This window comes from Syngnathus scovelli, chromosome 17 (genome assembly GCF_024217435.2).
Source record: "Syngnathus scovelli strain Florida chromosome 17, RoL_Ssco_1.2, whole genome shotgun sequence".
In the NCBI taxonomy this organism is placed as follows: domain Eukaryota; kingdom Metazoa; phylum Chordata; class Actinopteri; order Syngnathiformes; family Syngnathidae; genus Syngnathus; species Syngnathus scovelli.
In genome coordinates, this window is record NC_090863.1 from 9,339,924 (window position 1) to 9,364,064 (window position 24,141).

At 47.7% G+C, this 24,141-nt stretch overlaps 1 protein-coding gene and 1 long non-coding RNA gene across 6 annotated transcripts; one reads left to right on the forward strand and one right to left on the reverse strand.

Annotated features, from left to right (window-relative positions):
• Window positions 1-370: 370 nt before the first annotated feature.
• Window positions 371-13,023, reverse strand: greb1l (GREB1 like retinoic acid receptor coactivator). Of its 4 annotated transcripts, none has more exons than XM_049747619.2 (31): window positions 12,867-13,023; window positions 12,614-12,793; window positions 12,122-12,298; window positions 11,869-12,045; window positions 11,677-11,802; window positions 11,462-11,584; window positions 10,961-11,098; window positions 10,761-10,886; window positions 10,267-10,407; window positions 9,933-10,118; window positions 9,542-9,841; window positions 9,213-9,341; window positions 8,946-9,080; window positions 8,467-8,664; window positions 8,221-8,398; window positions 7,810-7,999; window positions 7,408-7,541; window positions 6,990-7,332; window positions 6,806-6,921; window positions 5,942-6,716; window positions 5,765-5,882; window positions 5,548-5,694; window positions 5,288-5,427; window positions 4,984-5,145; window positions 3,589-3,793; window positions 3,362-3,524; window positions 3,001-3,231; window positions 2,770-2,911; window positions 2,474-2,674; window positions 2,122-2,260; window positions 371-2,048 (listed from the first exon to the last, which is right to left on the reverse strand). In XM_049747619.2, the coding sequence occupies exons 1-31, from the start codon at window positions 13,021-13,023 to the stop codon at window positions 1,885-1,887; spliced, it is 5,841 nt and encodes a 1,946-aa protein (XP_049603576.1). In that variant the 3' UTR covers window positions 371-1,884. The 4 variants fall into 4 exon arrangements, with proteins under 4 accessions (XP_049603576.1, XP_049603575.1, XP_049603574.1 ...); XM_049747618.2 differs by having other exon boundaries at window positions 3,589-3,817; XM_049747617.2 differs by having other exon boundaries at window positions 11,677-12,045.
• On the forward strand, window positions 4,291-23,406 carry LOC125985280 (uncharacterized). 2 transcript variants are annotated; one of them, XR_011085598.1, is made up of 18 exons: window positions 4,291-4,576; window positions 5,067-5,116; window positions 5,823-5,861; window positions 5,960-6,673; window positions 6,787-6,880; window positions 6,996-7,350; window positions 7,399-7,551; window positions 7,802-8,417; window positions 8,504-9,104; window positions 9,217-9,456; window positions 9,559-9,852; window positions 9,928-10,103; window positions 10,233-10,438; window positions 11,486-11,571; window positions 11,684-11,923; window positions 12,513-13,047; window positions 16,484-16,535; window positions 22,567-23,406. It is a non-coding gene; the product is annotated as an uncharacterized lncRNA (long non-coding RNA). The 2 variants fall into 2 exon arrangements; XR_011085599.1 differs by having other exon boundaries at window positions 7,416-7,551.
• Window positions 23,407-24,141: the final 735 nt, after the last annotated feature.

The following is a 24,141-nucleotide window of genomic DNA, read 5'->3' on the forward strand; positions in this document are numbered from 1 at the left end:
AAGGGTGTATATAGTCGTTGGAAAGGTTTTATTTCTGGAGCGAGTTTGTTCTGTTGGTCCAAAAATGGCATTGAGATTAATATAACCTGTTTTCATCCATTTTGGGGGCGGCCATTTTGCCAGCAACAAAGAGCTAATGTGGTGCCATCTTAAGTCAATGGCAAGTGGCAAAATGGCCGCCACCTGAAATGGATAAAAATGGATGGATTTTGCCACATAGAACATATGAATGTAAAGAAATGACCACAGGCATATATTCTTTATCCTCTTAAAAGAAAGACTCAAATTAAAATAAATGTAGCATGCTCAGTCACTTACAGTAGTAATTCTTCATTCAATCAGTCAACATAAAGGACGCTGGCAAAAAAAATGAAGATTTTAAAAGTCATTTTATTATTATTATTACATTCATCAATTTCAAACAGCAACAACAACAACAAGGACAACATAGCACGGCTCTTCTGTGACAACATGAGGTAGATGCCGACCGACGCTGCCGCCGTGCCGCTTCTCTCTCTCTGCGAAGATTGTGTGAGCAAGTTGCATATTATTCAACGTTCATTCACGTGGACCTTATTTTTTTTTTTTGGGGTGCAGACTTCTGATTAACACTATCATTTTTGGGGGGGGGGTCTGATTAAAATTCCATGATTTGGTTTGGCAACTTGTTTAGTGCAAGTTTACTCCATTTCCTCACGCCTCAGTGACATTCAGTAGATTGACCCGCTCTAGTGCGCATGCAATCAAACACTTTCTTTTTTTTTTTATCTCCACATGATTATCAGTCCAACTATAATGCTTGAAATAAATAACAACTCCCTGGTGAGCGCATACAGATACGCGGTTAAAGACACATTTTAGGTAGATTCTTCTTGCTGACACTAAAAGTGGGTCAAAGTTACACGCACACAAACAAAACACATCAGTAACCTTTAGCAAGTAAAGGAAGGGGGGGGGCATGATAGAATATATTAATAATAATAATAAGGTAAACTTTAAACAGTACAGTAGTCTATTTCTCTGGCTTTTTTTGTTTTGGCTCAAGCAACATTCTCTCTTTTGCCTTGCTCTCATTGGTCCATGCATGAGTGAGCATCATTTCTCCTTAAGGCATCTTCTTTGGAAAACCCTGTGCACAAACTAATAGGAAACACATTTTCCCTTTCCCATACACAAGGCAGTGTTTAAAGGGGACATATGGAAATATTACGCAATAATGTGACGTTAAAGAACCAAATAAATGTCTGCTTATTTCTCAAATTGTGCGGGTGAGTGAGTCACTTTTGAATGGAGAAACAATCAAAGCTAAAAGGTAAGAAGAGTTGCATTGAGGTTTTTTTTAGGCTGCACTGATTAGCATTAGCTAACGGGGTTTGTTTCTGATAAGTGGTGCTCGGTGATATGATTTAAGATCAAATAATCTTTTAAATTCAATTTGAATCAAAAGCCTTTGCACGCTGCGCTGGATAAAATGTGCTGCAATATGGCTCAGGTGCCACAGATTTCCTCACCCACCTTTTTTTTTTTTTTTTTTTTGATAAGACGCCAAATAAGGGACTTTCTATAGAGCGTGTACTGTCATATGTCCAGTCGGCAGTGTTTTGTGTGGAGTTGTCAGGCAGTGAAAGGCATGATGGGACATGAAAAGGTGCAGCTCGATGATGTCTTTGGTGCCGGGAAGAAAGTAAACACAGGGAGAAAACATCTTGCCCTCTCATTCCCATAAGTCTGATTTTTCCCTTTTAAAAAACCCTGAGATAAACACGTACGTCCACAAGTGGGCGCACGGGTGGTTGACGTACAATTATAGCATAGCTTAGCGTCCATCACGCTTGTTCTCCTCCCACGGCGAGTTCTGATGGCTGGCGTTTGCTTGTTTGGGGTTCAAACATGGCGTCCGGTGAGAAAGTAGAGGGGTCGGTCTTCGCTGCAGTTGGCTGTCTGGAACTCGTCGCGTAGGCGAAACTGCCACTCGTCCTCCAGCTCCAGACGCACGATAGTCTGACGCAGGGAGCTGCGGTCCTGGCAGATGACGCACAGGGTGGCGCCTGTACCACGCCACAAGAGGGCGGCGTTAGTGCCGATTCCGATCTGCCGTTGTCGTACGATGCGGCGTCTCACCTTTGAGGAAGCGGAATTTCTTGAGGAGTCCGGAGACGACAAAGGAGTCGCAGAGGTACAGCAGCAGGCCGCTGAACACCAGGCCCTGGTGGTTGAGGTTGGTGGAGTGTGGACGGGAGTTGATGTAGCACACGGATATCTGATACGCACAGAACCGACACGGTGTAAGTGACACCGACTTTAACACCTACTTACTCTCTTAGGACCCTTAACAGAAAAAAAAAACAATCCAATTGACAAGATAGTCGCACCAAAACAAATGCGGTAACCACCCAAACTGATCACAGCTGCCATCTAGTGGCAGAACGTCTAAAACATTCATAAATAAGATTTTTTATGACTCAGCACATACCTCCGGGCTGATATTGAGGTAGCTGTCAATGGACAGGACCGGGTTGTTCGGGTTCTGAATGGCTTTGGGGAACAATCGGTGGCTGCAGCTCTGCAGGAACTTTTCCAGCAGAAACTGGGCCGGCGCATCCAGCAGGGTCTGCTCGCTGTCGGGGGCGCACACGTACTGCGAAGGGCTGATGGGGGCGGGGTTTTCCATTTCCTGCAAAAGAAGATATGCACCAAATAAAAGCAGGATTAAAGACTTCCTGTGTTTTTAGGCACGGCTTATCATTATCTTATTGTCAAGGTGCGCACCATGAGTTTGGGTTTGACCATGTAGGCTTGGTTGCCCCCGACTGGAATGTACTTCTTCATCAGGCTGAAGCTGTTAAAGCGACACAGCAGGAGTCCGCTGCTGTTGACCCGAAGATTGAAGTCCACCTCCTCACAACTGTAACTGAAAAAGAAAATCTGATTAAAAAAAAAAAAAAAAAAAAACAGATCCGGAAGCAAGCAAGCAGCTGACTTCACCGTCCCCACGCTTACCGGTTGAGGTCGTACTGGACGTTCTGGGTCAGATCCACGTTGAGCAGGACAAAGTCGTGCAGGTGGCCCCTGCTGAAGGGCCTGCCGGGCGCCTTGCGAGCAAGGCCGCTGTTCCACTTGCGAGCTCCACACATAGCGTAGAGGGGGATCTTGGGCGTGGTCTCCATGTGGCGTAGCACCATTTTCAGGGACACGTTGGTAAGAACTGAGCCGCCACCATCGGATGTCTCGCTGCGAGACCAAACAGTTGGGTGAGACGAGGACAGCACACGTCCACAAAAGCAAAAGGGGTCCATGGATAAGGACAAAGATAGACGGTGCCATTTTAATTCTGGGTTGGACTGAACTGTGTAGGTAGCACCTGTTGTCAGCGGGCTGCTGGGCGTTCCACAACACGCACGAGTCGTCCATCATGACGATGAAGGGCCACACTTCCTGCCGCTTGACGCCTTGCTCCTCCCACCGGTTCCTCTCCAGCTCCAGGTTGTGGTAGGATAGTTCCTTGATCATGAAGCGAGCTGCGCCTAGAACGGACACAAACACCAATATTATCCACATATATGTCGAATATATTTTTTCATCACTTACCAACTCCGGAGTTGTTAAACATGGCGGGCAGAACGAGCAGGATGTGGTTGGGCCAGTACTTCCTGTAGTGGGGCAGCTCAAAGTGCTTGACCACCAGGATGTGCAGATGTGCGGCGCCCTCCATGGCGTGGTAGATGTTGAGCAGGCCGTGCTCCTGGCGCCCCGTTGTTGGCGTGAAAATGGGGCTCTTCAACAGGTCAGGGTCCTGGACACCAACATGAAAGACCCCCTTGTGTTGTGTTACAATGAGTTCCTGCATGCTACACAGTATCTATAAAAAAATATTTTTTACAATGGAATATTGCTTTTTTTTCGATTTGTTCATGGATGATTGAAGACTGTACCATTAATGCCATAATAATTCAAATAGTAAAAAAAATCCATGATTATTTGGATTTTAGCAGAAACCCAAATGTATATAATGCATCTAACTAGATAGATAACAATAGCAAGCCACTTGAACTACCTGTACAAATATAACTAATGGGGACAAATTGTTAAGAAACATGAATTTAATTTAATTATTTAATTATAATTAAATTATAATTATCATTACCATTTAATTATCTTTTTGAAGCTGTGATGTGTTAGTATATTCAATATATTTCATTAGTTAGCAAGTTAATGAGATAATTATGGTTCAAAGAAAACCCTTTTATGGCTTTAATGGCACAGTCCGGCACCAAAGAAACAAAATGGCATGATCCGTCCCTGAGGCAGGAAGTAGCCTGTACAATAAAAAAATGGACAAAACCTGTTTCTTTAACTTTTATGTATTTATTTATTTTTGTTAGATATTGATTCTTGTATCATTAGTTACTTAGTTAGCCAGCTAACTGTTGCTGTTATATAGCAGGGACTCACTTTAGCATGAATGGTACAGTCCATGACCCTAAAATCAAAACAACACCTGTTAGTAGGCTAGGACCTGATGCCATTTTGATTCTATGATGGACAGTCCTACAGACACCCCAGTGGCAGAACGCAAGTAATATTTAACTGTTTACATTTAATAACTTATTATTTGGTTACCCTGAAACAAAAAATTGTTTTGGTAGCTACAGTGTAAACCTGCATGTTAACTAATTACAAAGCAAGCTACTAAGCTAATTGCTAGCAAGATGCTAATTAATATTCAACTGAGCTTTATTTTAGAGACATGACATAATGTAAAAATTTATATTTAATGGGTTATTCTTTACAAATTGCCTCACAACTGTAATGCAACAATTCTATTGATTATGTTTTGCGTTACCATTAATCTTGTGTTTTAAATATCTCATATGCTATAGTTGTTTTTTTTTTGTCTGAGGCTAAGGCTAAGCGTTACCGTATCTTTCTAATGGCTGAATGTTTTGCTCAAGAACTGGATTGTCCAGAACCTTGAGTACTAACCTTGGTGGAGACCAGAGGAAGGCGCATGCTTTCCAGGTGGCTCCCCTGTTGACTGAAGACAAAGTGCTGCTCCTTGTCTTTAGGAATGACAAACTGGAGCTGGACCTCCTCACCGAGCATGGACGAGCAGAAGGTGAAAGCGTGGAATGTGCACTCAGACAGCTTTCACACACATTGAAAACAGTGTCGAGAGAATACTTGGTTAGCGTTTGAAGGGTCTGATGTACTTACTAGAATAGTTGGAGTGCACAGCATTTTCGCATAACATTAAATATAAAAACATGTCTGGAGCAGGTGTACTCACCTGCGTTGCAGGGCTAGCGTCACAGTAATGGTGACACTGCTCGCAGTGATGAAAGGCATTGTGAGCCGCGAAGCGGGTGAGTCGTATGGACTTGGTCTCCTGCTTGGCTTCACTTTGGCTTCCGTCTTCTTCCTTCAGAACTGAGGTCGAAAAATGAGAATAAATGGCTTGAATTATGAATTTAGTCAAAAACAAAATGTTATGTCAGGTAAATTGCTAATGTTTTGTAAAAATGTCTATTTCGCCGCAGCTGTGCTCACCTTTGGAGCGCTTTGGCGTCTTGTCGCAGTGGACGGGGCTGGCCTTTCTGAACTTGGAGCCTCGGGGGTTGGGGTCAAAGGGAAGCTTGCGTATGTCTTCGATGTCAGGCCACTGCGCATTTACAGCGGTCGCCACCTCGGACGTCTCTGTAGCGTCAAACTCCCGATTAGCCACCGTGACTGACGCTGACAACCTCGAGTGTCAATCATCCATTACCTTCATTTGCCTCTTCCTCGTCTGATTCTTCCTCATCAAACACGTCGACCTCCAACAGTCGGATGAGCATCCGGAATAAGATGCGAAGGAATTGGAGGTAAGCTCCCGTTTTGCCCACCTGGCAAGAAAGCATTGCTTAACAAACTTTCTGCCCGTTTTAAGTCTTCAACTTTCTACCTGTGGCGGTCCAATTAGGAGGAGGCGTCGAGGGTGCGACGTGGATGGCGCCTCGTAGTCGGCGTGGTGCTGCTTGGCGACGGTCCACCGGCGATAGTGGGCGCTCTGCTCCCAGCCGTGCAGGCTCGCCGTGACCGGGGGCCTGAGCGGGCTGCTCCAGGCCACGTCGGCATGGGGCAAGAGCGAGAAGGAGCTCAGCTGGCTGCCCGAGTCGGCCGACAGCAGGTTGTACGCCGGCCGCGACATGATGACGGTACGTGGTGACACGCGCGCCGCCGGCTTGGGGTGGCGGCGGCGGCCACATTGCGTGGACTGGCTGGGTCGCTGTGCCGACGAGGAGGAGGGCGACGGCGAGGAGGAGGAGGAGCTGGAGTACAGTGACGGAGGGGCCTTGGAGGAGGTTTTGGGAGGGTTGGAGGGGAACTGACTGCCCATGGAGTCGCATTCCTGCTTGAGGCCCGACGTGTCGACGCCTTTGGACGCGCAGGCTGGGGGCTTCGGGACGGCCTCCGTGTTGTCGGATGAACTGACTCCGTTCTCCACCAAGGGTCCTGAGGTCCTGGTGGCCACGCTGCCGTTGCTCTGAGGCCGCTCCAGCTCCTCACCGTCGTGAACGACCTTCTCGGCGTCCGACTCCCGAGGGCCGGCTGCCTTCTTGGGCTCCTGGACCACGCCCACTGACACGTAGGTGCAGGCCAGGCCCACCTCCTGCTCCAGGGCTGTCCGCGTCAGGTAGCTGGAGTCTATCAGACGCAGGTCGCTGTATTTCAGAGACCTAGAGAAGAAGAAGATCATCAAACAAGAACCAACAACTACCACTAAACCTCGAATAACTCTCCAACTAGGGTAGAAATGTGCAAAGACCTGGGGAAGGTCTCTCCAAGAGGGTCTTTCCCCGTGAGGATGACGATGCAAGGCAGACCCTCCAGATCCTCGTAGGTGAGCGGCACCCAGTCTTCATTCTCGCATCCCCGCCAGGCCTGCGACAAAACACAATTAGCTCTGAATTTCCCGGCTGGCGGTAAAGCTGAAATGCAAACTATCTCACCCGCAGGCGACACGTGAAGTTCCTGGGCAGAATGATCTCCGAGGCGGGGCTTCCCAGCAGCACGGCGAAGCACAGCTGGAGGCCCAGCTTGTCGCGCACGTCCTCGAGCCGCTCACGTGCCAACATGGCCAGCTGCAGCGAAGGCACGCGCACCAGCAGCATGTGTCCGCGGCCTTGCGAGCCCTCCCGGCCGGGCGCGTTGATCAGGTCCTCCACCATGGCTAGAGTCTCTGGCGTGATGTGGTCTCTCAGCGACGGCGAAGAGGTGAGCGCCATCATGGCCTCCGTGTACTGCTGGATGAGCAGGTAGCTGCGGATCACCATGCTGTGCAAGTGGGGGTGTCTGTCACCACAAATGAAAGTGAGTGAATGAATGAAAAATTCCCTTGGCACATTTTCACTTTGAAAGTTGTCTGACCTGTGCAGGAGTGTGTGGACCATCTTCTCAAAGGCATCGTCACAGCGCAGAATGGGGCTGGCCACACCCCACTGCAGGGATCTGCTGTAGTCACCCAGCCCAAAGTAGGCCAACTCGCCGGGAGGGAGCGACTCCTGTTGGAAGGTAAGCACACAACATCATCTATTAACTCCTTCATATACTGACAAAAAACATTTGTGGATTTTATTGTCAGCGTTATGCATTCAAATCAGGAACATTTGGCCTTGGCAGCCTTGTGATTGCGGGCAGAAGGAAAAAATGCCCACTAGGCGGCGCAGTTGAACTAGCACAATGCTGCAGTCCAGTCGGCATCCATCCATGACGTTATCATAATTGGAAAGAAGACGTTAATGATATTGAATTGATTTTGCAGACACTCACCAGATTTTGATCGGAGGGCCAGTGCACTTCATTGTGCACGCTGATGCGGGACTGGCGGGTCTGCAGCGTGTACGGGAAGCAGCTGACCTGCAGCACCAGCAGGTTCATCGCATCTAGGACCTCCTGGCAGTTGACCACGCGGTCGGCCAGACCTTGCAGCTCTCCGTGGCACACGGAGCCCGACAGAGCGCTTGTAAAGTGACGAGAAGAAGAAAAGTCAGGTGATATTGAGCATCTTTTTTTTCTCAAATTGGTTCTAGATAACTACAACGCATTCTCTGGATTTTTCCGTTTAGTTTTATCACCATGCGGGCTAAATTCCTCCTCCATTTGTTATCTTCATAAAAAGAGACCAAGGTCAGACTGGCAGTCAAAATATACTTGGATTTTTTTAAACAGCATGTCTGATACCTGGTGAGGTCAACATGAGAGTTGTCGTGGATAAGGACGAACAGCGTGTACGGGTTCTGTTTGACTTTCCTCATAAAGGCCTCCATCTTGACGTGCACGTCAGCGTCCAGGCGCACCACGTACTTGTCGCACTTCTGAGGCGGGCACGACTCTTCCATCCCCAAGTCCAATAGGACGCCTGCAGAGAAAAAGAAAACGTATTTTCATGCAAGATGATTTGTGTGTACATTTTTTTTTTCTTTTCACCTGATTGTCGTATGCGCTGTGCCGTCTGGTTGACCAGAATGTGAGAAGGCGGCACCAGAACCAGGAAATCTACTTTGCAGAAGCGGCCCAAGTCCAGGTTCTGGCTGCCCGAGTCGGCGATGGAGCAGACCTGCGAGAGGAGGCGGCGGGCCACGCTCAACTGCGTCGGAAAGATCTGGAAGACCTTGCCTAGCAGTTCTGACCCAAACAAACAAAGGACATTATGTTGCTGTCTTTTCATTTCTTTCTTGCTTTATGTTTATGTGCTTTTTAGGTTTGATTTCCATTCAGCCAGTCTCGGAAAAAAAAAAAAAAAAAAAAAAAAACAGTCCACTCCACCGCTTTTATTTCTATTCAGTAAAAAGATTGTAGAGCTTTTCGCCAGCTGTACTACAGCTGTAAAAAAAAAAAAAAAAAAAAACGGTACTAATGCAAATATTGTTTTGTTTGTTGTGGTGTGGCTGGAGCCCGAGTCTCACCTCTGTCCGAAGGTGGTGACATGCTGGCGGCCTCCTGTGAGTGGATGTGGTCAGTGACATCGCCCTGGAAGGGCTGGATGACCTGGCCCTTCCGTCGGCGCTGATACCGCACCAGCTGCTTGTCCAGATTGTCCCCTGTGAGCACAAGCAGTCGCCATGGTAACGCACACGGACACAAACAAGCAGGAGAACATGAGCAAACACGCACGGCATACATGCAAGATATCCATGCCCAGTTGATGAACTGCCTTTTTTTTTTCTGCTTACCTAGAGAGGTGGTTTTGAAGTGAGACGCTAACACGCTGACTTTGCCTGTGATGAGCTCGTAGCTGATCTCCTTCAGGAACTCGTTGGTGGTCAGCATGCCTTCGGCTAAAGCCCTCGCTTGGTACTTTCCTGTGGTGGATACATATTTTTAACAATGGCCGCACAGTAATCGCGTTCCAATTCACGGGAGCTGCTACGAGGCACGTACCCAAATAGGCTTGTGATTGCCTATTAACGCCACAAGGTGTCAGTAAAGCATTTCTATCTTCAACAAGGCTGATTCATTTTGGAAAACAGCATGTGAAATGATTACAATGTCGCAAACGTACCTAATACCATCACGCAGAACTCGTTGCCGCTCATCTTGGAGGAGTATATGATGAGCACGTAGGTGGGAAGCGACTGCCGGAGGTGGGGGCCCTCACTGAGGGAACGCAGTGACTCGCAGATACCCTCGCCCAGCGAATTGTGGGTGACCACCACTTGGACCGCGCCCCCGGAAACGCTGGCCTCCAAGCGAGCCAGCCAAGGCAGCTGGGATGGAGAGATGGCGGGACCGCCGGGACAGCAGAGCATGGCCTTCAGGATGATCTGCTCCAGCTCTTCACGAAGGGGGATCTGATCTGGACCTGCGCAACAGGTACGTTTGGCCATTTTGGTGCTTGTTCATTTGCTCCACTCAGTCACAAAGACGTTTTTTTTTTCTTTTCTTCAGCTCACCTAGACGTGCCAGGTACTGCAACGTGAGCAGAATCATGGTCTCCACGCTGAGCTGCTGGCTGCCGCTAAGGCCGAGGCTCTCCAAAGCGTTCTCACTCAGCGGGCTGTTCTTGTAGCAGCCCACCAGCAGGGGGCTCACCACCACTTCCCCCACATTGCCGTAGAAATAAGGTAAGGTGCCGTGCCCTGAATGGACAGCAATAGAGCGTTAACCAAGCATAAAGTCATTTTTGGGATCAATTTAATTTTAGTTTATCGAAATGTTTCCAAACATTTTGAAAGCATTTTCGTCAATTTTAGTAGCCAACGAAGAAGAAGAAGAGGAGTCTGGTACCGATGAGGATGACGGGGCGAACTCCCACACAGTTGAGCAAGTTGTCTGGGATGATGACGGATGCCCCCGCACTGACAGGCTGAGGCTGGATGACACCCGGCCCCGGGGCTTGGGGAGAAACCACAGAACCCACGACAGAACCTGCACAGTAAACACGAGGATGAAAACACAGGCATGATCTAAAATTCTATTCAGGTCAAAGGCATTTTGGCGGGCAATTTATATTTAATAATGGCAGAAACGTTTTTTTTATTATTCCTAATTCTCCAGTCGCTCTATCTATCTCCATGGAGATAAGAGGGTGACTCATCCCTAAACGAGAATGTCAGCAATGTTGTTTTGTCGTCCTCATAGACTTGGAGAGATTATTAGGGGGAGAAAAAAAAGCCGTCATGAACATGTCTGCTGAAAAGGAGACAATACGCGGGTCAAGCTAAGAGTCTGATTCACGGATCTTGGTGCAAAAACTTCCTCAAGAATATTCCGGAACCCACCCGGAGCGCAGACGACGGGTCGGATGGCCGGCACGGGGACGGCCGTGGGCGGGACCGGGACCATTGAAGTGGGATGCCACCTTCGATGGCGCTTCTTGGGAGGACCGGAGTTCATGGCAGATGACACTAATCCACACACACACAAAAAAAACCCCATCAAATTGTCACGTTCAATGTGGAACACAACAAACAAGTCTCACCTGGACTGTCTCCCAAGTCGGGGCTTCGATACGCTTGGCCCTGAGCTCCTAAGGTGACCTGGGAGGGGCTGAGTAAGGGGGGACGCCCGTCCACAGCCAAGCCATTTGTTGGCCCGTTTACCCTCAAGGCGGTGGGAACTGCAACACGGCAAGGAAGAAGATCCGTGCATGCATGGTCATTAAAGAGCTGGCACATGCCACAAGGCCTTCTTCAATAATGGAAAAGCATTTTAAAAAAGCCAAGAGGACACTTTCCAATCTCATATTCATTGTGTGCACACTACATTGGTGTCATCCATTGTGTTTTTGCTGTCAATAACACACAACCTTGGAAGAGGAGAAAACCTAACAAGTCATTACTGCATGCCTTCTTTTGCTATTGATTGTCGTGTGTGTGCGTGTGTGTGCGTGCGTGTGTCTAAGCAGAGGTTAATCGACGTGTCACTCCATGTGCCTTATGGTAACCCCTGAAAACTGTAGAACACAATTGTCAGTTTTCACCTAGCGGGAGCGTCTTGTTTCCAGGCGTGGAGCCGAGAGGCTTGATGAAGCCGCACTCTCTGCTCAGGTCCGGGCTATTGAAGAACACGGATGAGGCCGGCGTCATTCTGGTGGGTGGAGAATCTGGAGGAAAAAAATCAAATAAGGGTTCAAGCAGATTGGTCAGTGACTTTCATTTTTAATGATTTGATTCTTTGACTTTGACTCGGCCTTACCCGAAAGGGAGAAAGGAGACGATCCGTTTGCGCTGGTTCCTCCGTTCTCTTTGCTGCTGACTGAGGACGACGAGCCGGGTTTGGACGTGGACGCCGCCCCGCTGGACAACTGCCGCGTTTTACTGTCTGAAGAGAGAAAGGCCAAGAGAGAAGCTGGAGATCCGGAGCAAACGGGATGGAGACCTTTGCTACCTTTCCAGCAGATGAGCGGTCCTTTGCACAAAGCACCCTGAGAGTTCTTCACCAGGTAATACTTTAAGTGCTTCTGCTTCTTGGGCTGCGTGGACAGCTTCAGGTTGATGTGGTTGGAGAACTCGGTGAAGTAGCGAAAGCCCTTCTCGCCGCAGCCCACGCAGTTTCCGGAAAAACCTGCCATGCACAGGAAATTGTTTCTTCAAACCAGATGGACGCACAAAATGGCCGTCCCGTCGGGGAGCACGCTGACCTAAAAGTGCATTTTTGCCGTTGTCATCGGGCAAAAAGCGGCGGTCCACGGCGCACACCAGGATGTGCTCGGCCACGCTGGGGGACTTGGCGCCGACCAGCTCGAAGCCCGTCGGGACATCGATGGGCTCCGTCGCCATGGAGACTAGGCGCAGGTCCTTGCCGGCCTGGCAGAATCCTGAAAATGAAAATTCTTATTTTAGTCATAGGAGGAAACAGCTGTGGTGTCTTGACTTGAATCGTTTCTCCACTAAAAACTACATTTGCGGAATCATATCAGTCAGTATTGCCGTACATATTATTTCCAAAGAATAAGAAGAAAACAGCGAAAAGTGCAGAGATTCTTTTTAAAAAGGCTTTGAGAGTAACGTGCTCTGCTTTTTTCTTTTTAGGTCCTCCAGATAATTGGTGACAATTAGTGGGCGGAGCTTCCTGCTTCACACCTGTTACTGGCCCTTGCTAGCGGTATGGATTAGCATTGCTCCAACTTTACCTTCCATAGTGCAGCAGCCCTCTGGCACAGGAGTCTGCAAGTAGGGCAGCGGGGGACTGTTGCTATCCGAGTCTTCTTCCTCCTCCAGCTCCTCCGCGTCATTGGATGAGTGGCTGTTGGTCAGCAGCTCCTGGGCGGGGAGCTCGCCGCTGTGGGGCTCCACTTTGGGTTTCACGTCAGCTAGAGGATCATCATCATCATCATCATCATGGTATCCTGTGAGAGTACGCACACATGCACGCCACTGACTGACCGTCCACGTTGGCAGGATAAGGCTCGGGCTTCAGGTAGAGCTGCGTGAAGATGGGTTGCGGATCTCCGCTGCTGGAGCGCAGCGACGCCTCGATGGAGTTGTGCAGGGCCTCTTCAAAGCGAGCAGACTTCAACTGCCCGGCGTAGGAATTCCCCATGATCTGGTCGGAGGACAAAATAGGGTGAGCTGGTCACGTGCAAACACCTCCGTACTTTTGTCATTTGGTTCCCCAGCAAATGTTTGTACTCTGCATTTCCCATTCAAGCCAAAACTGGTGGGTGTGCTAACCAGGTCCACGCTGTACATCTGTCGAGTGTCTTGGGTGGCATCCTCAACATGTGTTCTCAAAGAGAAGGATCATGTAAAAAAATCCGGCTGAAATTTCAAACCATGCCCACCCCCACTTCTCATCACGGTGGTGCAGAAATGTAGTAAATCAAGATACTTCATGGTCAGTGTAGGAAGGAGAAGTAGAAAACGACTCACTCACGTGATGAGTGTTGGCAGGCGTGAAGGGACTTGTTCACCTCAGCTCCACGCTGGGTCGCCGCCACTCGGTAAAGACATTTTAGTCACGGCTCTGACACCTGAGGGAGGGAGGGAGGGAGGGAAGGTTGGGAGGGAGGGAGGGAGGGAGGGAGGGAGGGAGGGAGAGAGAGGAGGAGTGTGCCGCTGCACATTAGCTGACAAACGTACATGTCATCTGATGCAATTACCATGAGAACAAATTAAGACTCCTGTTTTGCAAAACATCAGAAAGACCTTGGAGAAGATTCTTGAATTTTTCTGTGTAAATGTAACACAGAATTTGTGAAAATTGTCGGATCAAAAATGGTGGAGGAAGTGTGATGGTCTAGGGCTGCTTTCTTACATCAGGACATGGCCGACTGGCTGTGATTGATGGAACCTTGAATTCTGACCCCAATGACCCCAAGCATGACCGGATCTCGATGCGATACCTGGCCCTGCCTCTAGGCTACTTCCACACTACGGGGATGTTTGACTTTTCGTTGGCCGCACATAATCCACGCTGCTACTTTGACCCTTTGACGGAGTATTGTTTAACCACTCAGCCTGTTACATAACACAAAGCAAAGTCCCCCCCTACTCCTGTCCCCATTGACCCCTCGTCATCACCAAAGCGGGGTCCAAGTCCTGAAAGTGTACGCACGGGAGCTGCTTATGGTCAATGATTAGCCGCCTTTGAAACAGCCAATCAAGTCAATGTGTCAATCAGGAAGCTCCTCAAAGACGGCGGCCGGCTTTCTTCTTCTTGTGTCCTCACTTGATCTCGTATCCAATCAAGTGGGGCAAGTTCAAGCTACGCCTCCCTCCGCCAGCAAGGAACCAACCGTTGGGATTGTTATCTGACAAGCCACACTGAAATGGCTCCACCAAAAGAGAGGACCATCAAACACCACCTAAATCTTGCCTGAGGCATTTCAACACGTCCGGTTTTTCCAGTCATGACACTAGGACCAACTGTACTTAGGACCACAGCAGGAATGCGGAGTAAATGGGCCCACTCATTCCAGTTCAAGTCAGGACCAGCATCCTTCACAGGCTTGAGTTTTTCCACTTTCTTTTCTACTCAGCATTCCCCCCCCCATCGCAAACGCTTCAGGAGTAAAACTTCTTACATTCATATGAAATTGAAAATAAGAACAACAAATTATCTACCTGTATGTTTAACCAAGTGAATATTTTCTTTTATATTAAATCATTTGCATTTGGGTATTAGTAATTCACCCAAATCAAAGTTTGACCAAGATTTTGATCTGATTAATTTGAAAAATCTGGCTCTCAAGCCACCAAAATAATTGATACTGCTTGAAAATGTAAATGTGATTAATTGTAAAATATATAATAAATTAGGATTATTTATTAGTCATATTCCAATCATTTTCAAATAAATTAAAAATATGTATTGTTAATAATAATCATGCTAATAATAAATTGAGATCATCAACACCACAATAAGAGCAATAATAATGAAAACAAATGTCAGAACATCTTTAAAATGCTGATTCCTCATCGTACATTAATCAAATGCTGTAAATGAGGAAATTCATTGTTGAATTGAAAAGGTTTTTAAATCCGATGTGCAACCAAAATCCTAATTTAATACAACCACACTGCTTTCTAGCTTTTGTTTTTGCATCCTCTTTTGCTCCTGCCTCATAATTACATTAGAACAGGAGCAGGGAGGCTGCTAAATTCAATTCAATTGCAGCCTGCTTCCGCGTTCAAAACACCCCCCCCCCCTCCCTTTTCTTTTTTTTTTTTTTATAAATAAGACAAAGTGCAAAATAAAAGGGGCGTACTTCCCCACGCCGTTAAACTTGCACTCTGCCCGTCGCAACATTGGCCATGGATAAGACGTCACACGCATAAAATAAAGCCAGATACGTAAGCATCAGGCAGGAGCGCTCATTGTCATGCAGGAAAGAGGCTGCTGTTAACATCAGAAAAGCAGAACAGGGGGGAGCAGAAAAAGGACTAACATCTCACTATGTCCTCTAGATGAGGCGCTAAAAGCCTCTCTCGTTAGAGCTGTTCACTTTACCTTGCATGACCTTTTGAGGCTTTTGAAATCCCAAATAGTGCAGAAGACAAAAAAAAAAAAGCTCCTTGGAGATGTTAGTCCATTGGGAGTAAATCCTTGTGGAAAGTCCAGGCAGGCATGTGGAGCTAGCTGTGTCTCCTCTCATGACACACACAGTCAAGTCAGTCAGGCTGCAATGGGAATCTTCCTCTCTCGCTCTCTCTCTCCCCCCCTCTCTTGCTCTCTCTTGCATGCAAACAAACACACATAGACCCCTCCCCCTGCTCCCCCTTACTCCCCCGAGGTGCCCTCCTCTGAACTGCCTGTGCCATTTGCCAAGGAGGAGGAGTAGAATGCATTCATCTGAGCCCCTGTGGTGACAGATGTTCTGCTAAGGCAGAGGTGGGTGGTGGAAAGGGGAAAGGGGGGGTCAAGGAAAGAAAGATGTTTAAAAGAGGGGAGTGATGAGGAGGAGGGGGGGGACTGCCACGCGTGACCCCCCCAACCCCTGCGCGCCAGCGTAGGCCACTGTGTCAAGTTTGGTGAATGGAGGGCGACGACGGGAGGGTGTGACTTTGGATGGAACCAATTTAAGCTTTTATTTCATGGGGGGGGGGATTGGGGGTGATGTTGAATCTGTCAGCGGTCGGAAAGTCAGGCAGCATTTTGTCACCACGGCCGGGATTGACCCCCACAGCAAGCGAAGAAGGCTTAGAATCAAGAGTGGTGGTGGGGGGGCTTTCACTCCACTGCTATAAATACCACTGAGTCATCCTCTGCAAAATAAATAAACGGAAACGAGCGACAGGCAGAATGAGGGATTTAATGGGCTCATCTCGCCGTGCCCAGGAAATTGCCTTCACCGATGACACGCGCGGCACAATGCCACTCCATTACAGATGATGCAATTGAGGGGCGCTCAATCACCCTCCGCTGAGGCCCAACAATCTTATTTGCACTCCATACATTTGCTTATTTGGAAATGAGCTTGCGTTAGCACGTCTATAGCTTTTAGCATCTTGGAAATGACCTGCTTTGGTGACCTTGAAATTGTTTCTTGTTGCTTTTAAAGTAAACCTCAACCGGGAGTGGCAAACAGACAACTGGAAGGAAGCAGCGTGCAAGTGAGTCTTCTTTCCATTTTTTTTTTACCGACATTGTATGATGGCCTCTCATTTGTGGATAGTGAGAGATTACACGTGGAAAAAAAAAAAAGACACTCAGTCCCACATCACATACAACCAAAATGAAAGAGAGACATTTTTAATTCTTCTTTTGCCATGTTTGCATGATGCCTGAGTGTTTGTGAGGTCCCACTTTATAGTGACCCTGTAGATGAGTCCCGTTGCCAAGTTCCCATTGTGCAGTATTTTGGACTACTTTTCAACACTAAGGCCTCTTTGTGTGCGCCTTTCCTGTCCGCTAATGAGCCGAGTCAAGAATTTGTCGGGTAAACAGAAATTCCCGACTGCGGGGGAGCAAGCGCACTTTATAGCTTTGTGCTAATATTTACACCGTCCGCATCAGTCAATGACAAGGATCCTATCCAGAATTGAATGTGTACAGTAAATGGCATTAGGCCCATGTTTCAGTTCATTACCGTGGACGTGCTCAAACAGTTGTTTTAATCAAGTCGTGCGCGGCTCTTCGCACCTCCCCTCCAATGGCTATACGAGGGGCAAAGTCAGCGCGAGGGGGAACAGCTGTAAATGCCACGCCGGCCGACCAATGGTTGCCTCCATTAAGGGTGGGGGGAAGGAGGCTTTCACACGGCTTGTTGTTTTTGTTTTGTTTTTCTTACCAAACAGCCGGCTTGAGTTTGACTGCCAAAGAATGTCTGGCTGTGGCATTTTTTGGCTAATAATATATCGTGGACAAAAAGTGAGCGCAAGTTCAAGCCATGGGAAAAAAGCTGTCGGCGTGATTTACGCCCGGACGAGCCCCTGACTTTGACAAGCCCCCTACCACAGTCCCATCCTCCCGCAGCATCCTAAATAGACCATTTAAAACGCAGATAATGAGTAAGCCTTAAAAAACAACAACAAAAGAGTGCGGATTGAATGGCTTCCCGCCCCTAAAGCCGTCCGTCCCTCAGCACCGCACCCCCCCCTTTCCTGGCTGAAGGCCCGAGCCGCACAAAGGGTTAAGCATCTCCGCCGCCACCTGTGGAATGATGAGTCACATGATGTCATAAGGTTTCTTCCTCTCTGGGATTCCCAGGGGAGAGCCGAGTGTTTTTGTTTTTAAGCTGACTCAGCAGCCGCCCGACGAATAATAGAGCACTTTACTAGGCTACCATTATCTTAAAAAAAAAAAATCCTGGATCACATCCTACGTGGCCTTAGTTTTTTTTTTTTAATTGAAACAACCAATAACAACATTATTTACATTCCTATTGGGAATTAGCCATAATACGGGAGGGGGGGGGGGGGGGGGGGGTGTCAAAGTGGGTGTGAAGCTGCCCTAAGGTTTAATAAGCTTGACTGTTTACTGTACCCCTGTTTGTCAGGTGTGTGTGTTGGGGGGGGGTGTCTTGGTCTAACAGCTGTGACAACACATGGCGGCTCTGACACTGCAACATGAGGAGCATGAGGTTCAACTGACAAATCCACAAATGAGCAATGAGCATCAGGCGAGGGCGGGCGGAGAGGAAGTTCGACGAGCGAGCGAGGTGCCAATTAACACGTCTCGCCTCGCATATCGTCACCAAATAAACAAACAGCGAGCAAAACAAAAATGGCCGCCCATGGCTAAATTCTCACGATAGGACGCGTGAGGACTCGCACTGCTGTCCGCCGATCTCATTTCCTTATAAAAAGCCCCCCCCCCGTCCCACTTCACCCCTGACCCAACACCGCCTGCTGGGCCCTGAAGTGCAAATGTGCGCTAGTGAGGATAGCAGATGAGCTAAGGTCATGCCAAACAAAGGCAAACATTCCCCGTGAATGCCATTGCTGAAGTCAGCAGCGACGCAGAGTGGGCCCTCTCCGTTTCTGGGAAGGTGAAAAAGGGGTTTCAGGGGCGGGGGTAGGTGGTTAAGGAGTGGTGGGTGGGTGGGCGGGGGTGGGTGCGGGTCTTAAGCCCGGACAAAAGGAGCATTTGGACACATGAAGAAGTCATCATCATTAAGCCACTGGAAGTTTACTGTCCAGTTATAAAGCTCATTTCAAAACCGGGGGGGGGGGGCTGGGAGGGGATTGCCCCTCTGGATCACAATTATTTCACCAAAGAGAATGTTTTGGCATGTTAATGAAAATGTTCAAAGTGCAATTTCGATTTTTTTTAATTTTGATTCATTCATTTCAATTATTTTATGGACCAAGGTGAGAATCTTAAAAGAGCAGTTTTGGTTGTTTTAAAACTTTTTTTTTTTTTTTCCCCCCCCTAATGTGGAAGTACTAGAACAACTCCAGGAAAGTTTACTGTTCAGTTGTCAAGCTCATTTGGAGGTGAGGCGGCGGGCGTGGGAGTGAGGAGGGAGGGGCTAATTCACCGGCTTTGATTGGAAGAGGTGACCTTGCCACACACGCGTAAGTTGAAGGGCACGGCTTTTAACCTTCAGCTGAATGCGATAACCGTAAATGTAACATCGAGCAAAAGACGCACACGTTTACTCCCGGAATATAAATAAATGTGTATTTGTTGTTCACTATACAGTTACACTTTTTTAATTTCTAATCAATGCATTTCACAACATGGCAATACAATCAATTAGACCAGTGGAATTTTAATCTCTTCAAATAGTTCTCAGCTTTCAACAATGTGATGATAAATGTTAATTTCTCCGCAGATATAGTTACTTTTAATCAAATGTATTTTTGATCATTTTTTGGGGTGCCTGGAATGGATGAATTGGATTTACATTATTTTGAAGGGATTTTTTTTTCTCCAGTTTTTGTACCACTGGACTTTAGATAAACTTCCTTGGAATGGGTGACTCCCCAAAACTCGAGCTTTGTTTACATTTTGCAAAGCAAAATAAAAAAACTTTCATCGACTTAGATTGCTTTCTGTTTCGTTGCGGACATAAAAGATGATTTTTAAAAACGTTCCCATTTAGTGTGCATGGCAGCAATGCTGCTTTACAATGCTGTTCGTGACTGTGCAATAAAAAGCAAGAAGGCCCGTCAGTGAACCCAATCTGCATTTTACAACACTGACGGGTTGAACGCCAGGCCAGGCCAGGCCAGGACAACACACACACACACAAACACACACACTCGGGACCCTAATGCCTTTATGGACTTATTCAGGGCTGCCATATTGAATTGAGTTCTATTTCATACAGTAAACCTGTCAGTGGTTGTGGTCAAACGTCGGTCAATGGTAAAGGGCGAGATGGGTTGAGCAGAACGTTTCATTTGGGTGGGGGGAGTGGACAGAAGCATTTCAGCTTTTTTTTTTTTTTTTTTATAACATGCATTTCGAGAATATTTTACTCTTAACGGCAGATCTTTGTTGACGCTTGACCAGGCCTTGCACCCCCTCCACCCCACCCCCACCAGGGCCGTAAAGTGTTGCTGGTATTTGTTAGAGGGTGTAAAAAGAGAGCCGTGCATCACATTGAGCGTGCCAAGACTATCAAAACATTGCCTCTTATCAGATGACTGAAGAGCTCACATAGGGGTCAGGTTCCAGTTTGCACCAGTGGCTGCCATTTTCCCAAGTCCCCTTTCACCCCCCCCCCTCCCGCTTACTATAAAAACTAATTATAATATTATATATTTATATATATATTTGTATATATGTATAAGTCTTCTCTTCCATTCTGTGTAACCGAGGTGACAAACGTTTGCCATGACTCGACATGAACGGTTTAAGAAGTGGAAGTGGAAGAAAGGTGGTCCAAAAGTAGCGTCGCAAAGGTGGCTTCTTCTCTGTTAAATGACTTCAATTCCATTGTATTGCTTGGCTTAAGCCTCCATTCACAATGTCCATCTGTCTGCAGGATGAAGAGGTCTACAGGCCCTTCATTCAGGTTTACTGTCACTTTGCTCTATCAGTCAGGTTCTGTGTGTGTGGAAGGGGAGGGGGGGGGGGGTTCAAGCCCACCAACAAAAGCCTTGGATCCACACGTCCATTGTCCCGTTAAGACAAAAAGATTCCTGCTGATGCATGACGGGAATTAAGCACGTCACCGGGGGCAACCTGGTGCTTATTAATCAGCCCGGTTTGTAACGGGGGTGGATTGCCGCTGACGCAGCAATGGCGCATGCCCGGCCGGGGTCAGGAAGAGGGACTTGATGGATCCGGCTGACCGCTCCGCTGAAGGAAGTCAGCAGGGAAGGGGGAGGACGGCCCGTGCGTCCAGACACTGAGAGGCCTCTTTGTCCACGCGTCACTCACAAGGTGCCCCGAGGAGGAACAAGAAAGGAGCGGCGCCTTGATGGAAGATACCGGGAGCACACAACAGAATTCTTTCTTTCCACCGTCACAGACAATTTGGGTTTGGACTGCGACAAACGCAGCTACTTTAGATTTTAAAATGAGTAAATGAAAAATTTTCAAGCTACTTGGGAAAAATTCACTTTGGTCTATAACAAAATCTAGGGTAGAAATACTTTCATTCTAAAATTTGCTGGGAAATGCTTTTGACCGGACAGCAATCATTTGTTTTGGCTTCTTGCTCAGTTCCATTTGCGGCACGCTCTGTTTTGATTGGTCTTCCGGGACAGCTTGCGCCCTATCGACCCGTTCCGTCATGTCAATACACTGATCCGCACATAGATCAATACGGAATTATTTTCCATGTTTTCCTTTGGCTGTGCTTGACCTGCAAGCGCTCATTCGGGGGTGAATGAAAGGAAAAGATAGAGAAAGAGAGAGAGCCAGAAAGAGATAATGACCTCCCCCCGGCTCAGCGGAACGCTGAGTTCTCGCAGCGTGGGCCTGGGTCTTGGTCACCGTAGCCTTGGACGATCTGTGAGTGCTGACGGAGGGAAAAAAAAAAAAAATACAAAAATCAAGTGCGCAGGCAGACGAGTCTCTCCCACGCTGGCAGCATCAACACGCGGCGGGGTGACCTCGTGTTCCATTACGAGGGAAAGTGAATGTCCCGTTTGGGATTTTGGGTGACAATGCTGCTGTTACCTTGAAACAGCTAGGTGGACTCATCTTCCATAGCTGGGCCAAAATGGCTAATTCATGCTGAGACATCCTATTGGTTGCTAGCAAGTCTGTAGGAAAAGAGCATTTTGGAAGGACCCTTCCAAACAGCCCATTTAAATTTGCTCTTTGTGCAAAAACTAAAAGTGACATGAGTCATCAGGAATTGAACAGCCCACGAAATGTTCTTTCTCAAGTGACAATCCATCTAACCAAAAAAAAAATGTGGTGAGTCTTGTTAACTTGTTTATCTTGGAGGGAAAAATACTAACGTGGCAAGCCAAAACAATGAGCATCCATCCACCAGACAGATTTTCCCATACGGCCGGCCGGCCGGCGCTAAAGCACAACATGTACTTGCCGCCTGGCCGCCGCTTCTGGGGGCTGGCATCCGAGCCAGCCAGCGAGCGAGCGAGGAGCGGATAAACGGCGGATGGAACAGCCCGTGAGAACACACTGTTCTATAACAGAACATTGCAAGAAGCCAATCCACCGTTGGATGCTTTCCAGGGCTCAATGGCAAAAAGCGAGGATAACATTACTAAGTGCTTTTCATGAGCGCACGTCAGAAGCACAGAGAAATGCGAGGGCATCCGCCGCAGTCCTCGACAGTGATTTCATTAGCCCCGCCTGACATTTTTGCCAAATACCAGTCACCCTGTGTGGCCCGGTACCAAATGGCCCGGGACGGCGACTAGTTTGGTTCATTAACCCGGCAGGCAGGCCCCTATGTTTGTGTTATGTGTGAGAGGCCCGCTTGGCCTGGTTATGCCATCACACGCGCGACCCATTAACTTTTGTTGCGGTAAAGCTCCCTGATGAACGAGGCAGGAGGTCATTGCGGGAAAAAGTGGGCTCACCCCCCCCCCCCCCCACCCTAGTTTTGACTTGCTGAAATGATTCAATTGTTCTCATTCACAATTTTTGTCAAGCATACAATCAAATAGTTGGATCCTGATGCAAAAAGACCTGTTCCATCCTCATTGACTGGATTTCCAAAATGACAAACTGCTGCTGGCTAATGGAATCAAATAAATCTGCTTCCTGCAGGTGAAACGAAGCTATAACAGCTGAAAATGCTGGTGGTGGGCTTTCGAGAGGACACCCCCCACCCCTCCGAGAGATCAATGCTCATCTACGGAAAGGGTCGCAGACCTTTGACATCTCCTTTGAGCCGGGGGAGGGGCTCGGGTCTTTGTGGAATTGCCTTAAATGATCCAATTGTCAAGCGTGTCGTGCGTCCTCATACAGTACGACAGGCCCAAAAAGCTTCGACTCTCTCAACTGGATGCCAGCTGCCCGGCCGGCCGGCTTCATCCCTCCCTCCCTCCCTCCCTCCCTCCCTCCCTCCCACACGTGCCATTGTGGTCACTCCTCACCCTCCCCTTGGAACCTTATCGGCCGGCGCCTCGCCTCCGCTTTCACGGTTCAATGGACGACCTTGGACACTCGCCACGGCATATGGGCTAATATTGCCGGCGAGGAAAACTTCTACCGGCAAAGTCTGTCTGTCATATTAGCGCAGCGTGGGGACGTGAGGAACGCAATGTTCCTTGCATTCTTGACCTCTGGTTAAAAGTTTACAAGCGTGTTGATCCAGGTGGAAAACATCTCACACATCAGCGGTGACGTGCTCCACTAAACCATAAAGCAAATGTCAGCGCTTGACAATTAATGGACCACGAGTTCATATTGCTTTTCAAGTTGATATTGATTCTCACCAAATATGCCCCAAAAAAGAATAATACAATACAAATGCCAATATTTCTATCAATGATCAACTTAGTGTAAAAATGTATTTTTTTTGGGCCTAAAAAATCTTTATGACTCATTTTAAAAAAGTGATATTTGGGAGGGGGAACCATACTAAAAATAAATGTCCAAAGCTGATGAATGAGGACTTGAAGGACCGCCTGTTTTGTTCATTACGTGAAACAATAGTGCTAATCCGTGCGGCTGGCCCTTGTACCATCTGCAGCACTAAGTGCCCCTGAAAGGATCAAGAGGAGCATCTGCCCGCCTCCCTCGTGCTTGTTTTGCCATCAAATGATCAGCGAGGGTGTCGGGAGTAATAGATTTGCCCTTTATGGATCAATATGCAAAAATACAGAGAAAGCAAATCGCCTCCCGTGCGGTAATCCATCCTCTTTTGTTATGATGGCAAATCCAAATCCCGGTGATGTCATAACAGACACGATAAATTATGGGACGCTCATGTTTTCTTCCAAATGTGAGCTCGGGAATAATAAAGGGAAACTAAACAAAGCCGTCGGTTCCCTTGGTGACAATTAGAAGGCGAGGGCGGATGTCACGTAAGTCGTTTGGAGCTTTGCCTGCACGGGAGAATTATCAAAGCAGCGTCAATTGGAAACAGCAATAACAAGAGAGCTCATTATAAAAACATTTCTGCCATTTTAAACAAGACTTGGAAACAACAATTGAGCAAAAGGTCCTAAAAGGTCACAATGATGATCTGCATTTTTGGAAGCTTCTGCTTTCTTCAGTCGGAATGAATTTCCTCCTCAGCCATGATATGTTTTAGCGTTCCGATTCTTCAATCTGTGTCCTTGTACGAGTTTGGTAAAAGTCAAGGTTGACATTTTGGAAATAACCGAGGCCATCCGT